This window comes from Brachycentrus maculatus, unplaced genomic scaffold (genome assembly GCF_059751285.1).
Source record: "Brachycentrus maculatus isolate JH-2025_06_01 unplaced genomic scaffold, ASM5975128v1 h1tg000117l, whole genome shotgun sequence".
Classification (NCBI taxonomy): Eukaryota; Metazoa; Arthropoda; class Insecta; order Trichoptera; family Brachycentridae; genus Brachycentrus; species Brachycentrus maculatus.
Window position 1 is genome coordinate 2,410,001 of NW_028280870.1, and position 8,557 is coordinate 2,418,557.

At 31.6% G+C, this 8,557-nt stretch overlaps 1 protein-coding gene across 1 annotated transcript; it reads right to left on the reverse strand.

Annotated features, from left to right (window-relative positions):
• Positions 1–5,762: 5,762 nt before the first annotated feature.
• LOC148309842 (E3 SUMO-protein ligase NSE2-like) lies at positions 5,763–6,504 on the reverse strand. Its single transcript, XM_088259430.1, has one exon. The coding sequence runs from the start codon at positions 6,376–6,378 to the stop codon at positions 5,767–5,769; it is 612 nt and encodes a 203-aa protein (XP_088115556.1). The 5' UTR covers positions 6,379–6,504; the 3' UTR covers positions 5,763–5,766.
• Between the last annotated feature and the right edge of the window lie 2,053 nt (positions 6,505–8,557).

The window sequence follows — 8,557 nt, forward strand, 5'->3', positions numbered from 1 at the left end:
CCACGGAGGCGGACATTTGGTATTCACTTTATAGTAAAACATGATTTAATTTAATTATAATATAATTATAAATACAACACTTGTTTTTTTACCATTTTACTGTTAAAAAACGAGTGTTTTATTTATAATTTAGAATAATCGTGGCAGCTATAAGCTTAAATATAAATGCTTAGGGTTTTATTATTTTATAAAAAAATAGTAAAAGCAAACAAGTAAAAGTATTCCAACGCTGCTGTTGCCAAATTTTCGCCCGTGTGGCTTTCTAGAGGAAATGGTTGTCCATCATTCAATAATTAATCAATTGATTAACATGTAAAACATCTGGCATGGAAGCTACTGATAAGCTTTTAGTTTATCAGTAGCTTATATTCGGCGATAAAATTTTAATGAAAAAATGAATAATGAGAAAAATATTACAGGTACCAATACTGCTGCGTAAATAATTTTGCGTACTAAACTTTAACTTATTTATCGTGTACGTAAATCCAGCACTGCTATATGTGTATATGTTTACTTGTCAAGGCCCAGAAATCAAAAGTTCTTAATTTTTTTTTTATAATTTTGACTTTTAAAGTTTCTCGATTCAATGTAATTAATTTTTTGCTTAAACCATCGTTTTTGTATTAAAAAATAAGGTTTTCTTCCAAATAAATACATACTCGTATGTATATGGTTTTGAAAAAAAAAAGATTTATTGAAATGTAAGGTGTTAAAAAAAAAGTTTTTTTTTTCAATAAAAAAATCTAATTCCAATAAAATGGCGTTTAATTTCCAGTTTAAGTACATTTTGATTTATATATTAAATGTTAAAATCAAAAGAATAATGTTTTAAGTGCTCTCCTTCCATCCCTTGAAACATCAACACCCCTGGACCTTTGCAACACCTCGTGAGTTTATTTTATGATATATTTTGGAAGACGAGTATTTTTTCGTATGCAAAAGGGTTGAAATATTCTCCGTGAAGTCCTGGGAACAGGTCAATATAAATCAATACGTCAATTGAACTTCGAGACACGATAAGATAATTCTCATACTTCGTCGACCGCGAAAATATAGATTAATTTTATTTTTATACATTTATCTACGTATGCATAAATAATCGATGCTGGAATTTATTTGAATATGAAAAACGCAGAATTCGTTCCAGCAGAGACCACGGTCACATGACTGTTTCACATCACCCCTGATTTTTTAAAGAATGTATATTGGAATTTTTGTTTTTTTAGCCTTTCCAGGAGTACAACAATTTTGAGTGGGTCTTTTTTACATTAAATACGTATTTTTTTAAAATAAAATATTTGTATTATTAAAATAGAAATAATGTAAAAATAATTTAAATAAAAAATAAAGCTCACCATCTCTAGGTTTTATTTTATGGTAAAGTTAAATACAAATATCCGCAGATGTCATTACTATACAAATTAAATCATACCAACTGACAGATAGACTTCGACGTTCATTTACGTCCACACTCCCGGAAAGTTGATAATATTTTTATAAAAAAAACATTTACAATTTTTTTCCTAACCTTTCAATAACTATTTTCTTTTCAAAACCATATAATTATTTTGAAAAAAACTTATTTCTTCAAAGCTAAAACGGTAAACAAAAAAAAATCAATTAGGTACGTAAAATGTTACCCGGATTTAGAGAATTTAGTGAATTTTTTAGAATTTAACGAATTCTGGGCCTTAACTTGATGTACGATATAAGGTATTAAATTGACAATCGATTTCTACAATAATAGAAAAGTACAAAAGTATGCTTAAATTTTTAAATAGATAGCATTTCTAGATTATAGACTGCGACTACTTACCTACTAACTTTCTGTTGCTACTCTCTGCGATGAATTATAAATGACGAATTATATTTATTGTATACAAATGGATATTTTCAATTTCCATTTGTATGTAAAATGAAATATAAATCATTATAATTTATCGTTTTATATGAAAAAGCTTTCCAATGTGAACATATGTACATTTTCTAATACAAGTCAATAGAGCTAACATATAACTACCCATATGTTCTGTTTATATTTGACCTTGTAACGAAAAGTCCGTACAAAAAGATATTATGTCGATCTTCATTCAGCCGTTGATGCTGCCCGTCCATTGATAAATGCGTTGATAGTGTCTAGAGTCGATTATTATAACAGTATATACACGGGTCTACTTAACAATAAAACGACTGGACTGCAATCAGTGTCAAACGCTGCATCAAGACTAATTTTTTTTAAATTTAAAATTCATTCAAATCACCCCACTACTTTACCAACTACCCTGGTTACGCTTGAGTCTAAACTGTGTCTACTAACGTATAAATTAATACATAAAATGGTTCCACAGTATCTCAGCTGTGTATTCCAGTTGATAAACATATTACGCTTCGATCGGTTACAACAACTACTACGGGTAAAGTGATCTTAATAGTACACTAAATTTGGCTAGCGTGTCTTTGCTGTTGCGTCCCGATGGCGTAGAATGCTCTTCCAACAGTATCAAGAAACAATGCATGAATGAATGAGTAGAATGGCTAAAAGTAAACAAAATTATCATATCACTATGAATTAAAAAATATATAAAGTATAATACAATTCTTTCAGTTTCAAGTACCTACTTGTGTCTCTGAATGCAGTTAGTACTCACATAATACAGCGAATGCAGTAATGGTATCGATTTCCATAATGCCTGATAATGTATAAAGCCTATATTCGTTTGTTGACCTCAAACCCTCAGACAACATAATCAATAAGTCAGTTAACTTCGACGCAGGAACAACCGGTCATAATTCCGCGGTGCTATTTTAGGTTATATTTCCTCGAGTAGGTTAGGTTACATTTTTCATGATGCCTGATAATGTATAAACCCTATATTTGACTATTGACCTGAAACCCTCAGACAACATACGACAGTCTCCATGGGCGCAGGAACAATTATTTATAATTCCGCGATGCTATTTTAGGTTATATTTCTTCGAATACGTTAGGTTAAGTTATATTTTTTATGATACCTGATAATGTATTTTTCATGATTCAGATAATGTAGCGTTAAGTTGATAATAAATTACAAGAGGCATAGTAAACAGTGGTTGCAGGGCTTAATAAAATAATACGGGGCGCAGTCTAGTCTGTGAAAGGGTTAAATTCACAATATTTTTTATGTGTTCACAACTTTGTTCACAAATCTGGGTTTGTTCACTTAAGAGTTATTTATATTGTCATCTTAACATAGATGTAGAAGAATATGGAAATCCTGGTATTTACAAGGAGTTACGACTTGCCATAGGCTGGTTTAAGTGATCACTTTATACACTTGTAAAATTCATCATTCTAGCCATGATTGATAACCACACTACTCCGATTTCGGTAGTTGTATTTGTGCTTCAATTGACACCTCTCACTTGCCAGATTTTGGCATCATCTAATCAATATTAATAACTCCAAGTGGACAAACCCAGATTTGCAAATAATAATAGATTTTGACACACTCAAAATAGTGTGAATAAAACAACTGGTCAAAATAATTTGGAGGAAATTCAAAATATCTGGTTGAAAACACCAATAATTTGCAAACCAACCAACAAAAACCGCACAGTAATGCCATCTATCGACGCAATTGTGAAATAACTTTTCAAGTTGTTCAAAAATAATAGTGGGAGCCTATTAATGATGTAAGCCTTTAAGCCCATAAAACGAAGACAGGAAAAATATATAAGTAAAAAAATTGATCAGGTTTGATTTCAGAAAATTAAATGTTATTAAGTCATGCCTTTCATTGTTTCGAGTGTTTTTGCCCAGATTTTTTCACTCAAGAAATACATGAAATTATAGTTATTTTAATCATAAACAGTAAACCCAGTCACCAGCAGGAATAGGTTTAGAACATATGAAGTTTGAGCTTAGGTCCCTACTTAGGTAGGAACACAATAAGACATGTGGCCAGATTTTAAGTCACTTGGACATTTTGTAGGACATTCTAATGTCAGCAGATACTAAACATGTTTTGTCTAGATTTTTCCTATTGTGCGTTTCATCGACTAAAGTACATTGAATTGAAGTTTTTCATTTCTTACTAGCGGATTAGTTATAATTCTGAACAAGATTATAGACAAAAATGTTGATCATACTATACAACGCGTGCAAAAAAAACAATATGAAAATTTTTCTCATTTATTTGACACTTGCTAAAAGTTGCTTTGAATTATCTACTCCAAGAATAATGAAGGTTTAAAAAAAATGATAAGATAAATATTTTCAAAAACACAATATCTTGTAAATCATGTGTGTATTTTATTTTATATGGAGTAAACCATTGAGTCTTATGTCTTTAGGCTTGTCTGCCCATAGGACATTAAGGATGGGGAAGGTGGTTTAAAAAAAAAAAAAACAATAAATAAGTAAATGAAACAATGAGGTTAGATATTCAAAGTATGTTTTATTCACATTGAAACTAACTAACTAACTAACTAACCATCACGCCACTTCCCCGCAGGGGTAGGCAGAGAGAATAGAGCGCCACACCACTCTGTCCTTGCAAACATTCTTCGCCTCTTCCACGTTCATGCATCTCCTCATACATACCCGCCGATTGTTACGACTCCTAACCTGACCACTTTCAAATATTTGGCATACCTGATCGTGCCATGTTTTTCTCGGTCTTCCTCTGCTTCTTTTCCCACTAACATTCGCCTCATAAATTTGTTTGACCGTTCTTTCCTCACTCATTCGTTCTACATGTCCAAACCATCTCAACACACCTTTCTTAATTTTATCGATAATGCTTATCTCAGCTTTGCATTCCTTCCTTATTTCGCTATTTGCACATCTATCATACATCGTTTTGTTGCACATTCTTCTGAGAGATCGCATTTCGACTGCATTCAGTCTACTTTCATCCTTCGTTTGCCAACTCCATGTTTCACTTCCATACATTAGAGTTGGAACCAGGACTCTGTTGTGCACTGCCAGTTTAGCTTCCGCTGATAGGTTTTTATTTGCTATAACTGATTTCAGTGCACCATTCACTTTGTTCCCAGCATTCACTCTCCTTTCTATGTCTTTAACAAAATTCACATTGAAAATAAAAAAAATATGTTTAAGAATAAGTCTTGCGTTTCAGGTAAAAGTCCAGGGTGATATCATTATCAGAGAGAAAAAAGCATTTATATTTATTTAACCTGTCTGGGAGTGAGTTTCTGCAAACAAAACTGGGGAGTGATTTTTTTTTGTTTGTTTTTTACTTTTTATAATTTTTTTATCATAGTCATAGCTATAAGCAACATATTTTCTTGGATAAAAAATAATATTTACACTAGTAAACATGTTTTAAATCAAAATTATTGATGTTTTATTTCAATGATTTTCTTTGAGAGCGTCATTACGATAACGTCACACTTTGTTATAAGTTAAATGTCATGGGTAAAACAAACAAATTATCTGAATAGTAGTTTGAGTGTTAAAATACAACCGTAGATGGCAGTACAAATGTTATTTTCGAAATAAATATCGCTGAGCTTCAGTTATAAGCGCAGGAAAGTTTTGTTTGGACGACCACATACGGCCACACTCTCGGAGACGTTAAACCTTTTCGAGAATCGAGCCATTTAATTGTTATAGATAAAACTTCAGTCCAGATACTGCATTGTGGTCTGAATACAAATGATAAGAAATTCAATACAAAATCTAATGATACAAAAAAAAAACATGTATGTTTTTGAAGATACCACACTATTCCTGGGAATGATAAATTTATACATAGGTATATATTAATCTGAGTCTTCTAACGAATCTCTCTCTGCATTCTGCATTTGTGTTAATTGCATTTTAAGTACATCATCTTTGTACAGATCAGACGGTACGATGTAATTACGATTGGAGCACCCGACGATAGGACAACTCGTGGAAGGTTTCGCTTTGATAATCTGCAAAATTGTCTTTTCATACACATGATTACATTTCTTGTTTCGAAGCGGAGAAACAATTTGCCTTTGCGTGATCGGGTCGATGAATTGATCAGTGCCTGCCGTCTGTACGACATCTTCTGATTCTTCATTCGACACGTCACTTATTTTTGAGACAAAAAACTTTTGCGCTGGATGGTCCGTATATTTCTTTTTACTCACAATTGCTTTTAAATTTTTAGCATAATTAGCGTCCAGTTGGGACAAGTCAGATGCTTGTAATCCTTGCACCGTCTTCTCTAACGATGGCTTTGCAGCTTGGCGTTGGTAGTCGAGGGTGCAATACTCTTTAACCAAGGCCTGGAGATTTTTGAGTTGTTGATCTTTATCAGGTGGATCGAGATACTTCAAAACATTATCGGTGCAGTCGTATAAACAATCGAGGCACTCTTTGTAAACATTATCGAGATCTACCATTTTAAAAATCTGTATAAATTATTAAAAGACAGAACATTCGATAAATAATAATTACTTAAATAACCAACTCAGGCTTTTTAACAAACAGTAAACAAATTTTTTTTTTTAGAGAATTTGACAGATCGCGCGCCGCGATCTTTGCTCTAGTGTTGTCATATCAAAAATAAAATCGTTGACCATAAATAGTTAAAAAAGATTACGGTTCTTACTTGCAAGAAATAAAAAATTATTAGGTTTTTTTTTATTGAAAACGTAAATAAGATGCGATTTATTCACTTTTTCCTAGCAATTTTGTCGGTGCCTAAAATGAAACCCATGTAGGTATGGATTAAATAATAAATGTAAATACTAAATTAAAAGTACATAAAATATAAATACTACTGAACAGGGTAAAACGTGTGATTTCAATCAAGAAAAAGTATTTAAAAATATCAGTAAGAAATTAAAAAATATATCTACAACATCACCTTTTTAACAAAGTATTATTCTGTTGCTTCATTTGCATTTATTAGTAGGCTTTTTATTTAATACATATACCTTACTCTAACATCTTACTTCAAACTTAATTGAGCATACCGGCTCGACATGTTTTTTATGTGGTCGTGTTTTGTATTGTTTTGGTGAATTTCTCTGTTGAAAATCGAATTTATATTGCTGTCAGACAATATTTTGAGTGCATTAAAATCCATTCAACAATTCAGGGTTGTACCCTACTAAAGTGTTATTTTTATTTTGTCAATCATTTAAATTTTACACAGTGTATAAAGTGATCACTTAAACCAGCCAATGGTAGGTCGCAGTCCCTGTAAATGCCTCAACATCCAAATGTACACTTTGTAACCTATGCTGAGTTATTAATAAAATACTAAATTTAAAAAAAAATGTATTCGAGAAAGACAACCATGCTTTAGAAATATTCATTTCTTAAGCTAGAACCGGGCGTGTTTTTAGAATATGAAAATGTTGATGATTGAGTACCATTTTTTGAATAAAGATTTTTTGCGTTGTGGCCGCGATACGTGATCGTAAGTAGTCGTCATAAGTGGGAATATTATCGTAATGAATTGCGTTAGTTCTCAAATAAAGTTATTCTACATTAATGGTGCACGCCAGACGGTGTATATTTCCTTATAATGCATTATACAAGTACTTTTATTACATACAAGACTTTGAGAATTGCGCCACTACTGCAAGTTATATTGAAAACCAACAAGTATTATAATACAGTGCCATCTGACGGTAAAAGAGGCAAGTGAATTGATTTGGAAAACGCGACAGCACGGAAAACTGTTTAGTGTCGGACTCTGGTTGGGGTTATAAATAAAAGTGAATCCCAGTCCTCGAGCCGTCCCAGGGTCGGCTGATAGGGAATTCATTATTCATTATTAATTAAAAATTAAATATGCATCGTTTCAGCATATAATAATAAAATATCGAAAAGAAAAAAATATCGAAATGTGGAATTGTGTAATTGTTTTTTTTTTGTTTATCAATGTAACTATTTTTTATCATATACTTTTACTAAATGTAAAGCTGTACAATTCCCAAATAAATCAACAAAAATTTTTTTTTAAAAAGCCAAGAAATTCAAAAGCAATAAGGATTTTTGCCAGGATAAATTATATTACTATAATTCTTCATACACTTTACAAGAAAATACCCCCCCAAAAATCTCAGGATCAAAGACACAGAATTACATCAAACAAATACCAAGTTTTTAAAAAGAAACTTTGAGTATTTCACAGTTAAGCTCTATGACCTACTGCCGTTATCCATAAAATCATCAATAAATATAAATATTTTTAATAGAACTATTCGTAATTGGATAATGGAAATGGTTAGATACGAAACAGATTGCGTCATTTGGCCACATCATCCATAATTGCATAGCTTATGATTGACAAACAACTCACAAATAATATATTTATCAAATATTGTAAAAGGAGCCATCGGCTCGCAAAAACCCAGTCGGGACATATTTTTGCAACTCCAAATTATTATTAATATTTTTATGGCATTTTGGCAAAATTAATCATTGTTATTAATAAGTGATACTCTTACTATTTAATTTTGTTATAAAGACCCTCATTTTTATCATTAACATGATGTTTTAGCTTTAGCTTAGCCAGCCAAATTTGCAACTCGAAGTAGTCAGCCCTGAGATCATTTAACAATTTAA

What these genes read in the sequence shown, in the direction of transcription:
- LOC148309842 (XM_088259430.1), bottom strand. Translation starts at nt 6,378, where the DNA reads ATGGTAGATCTCGATAATGTTTACAAAGAGTGCCTCGATTGTTTATAC.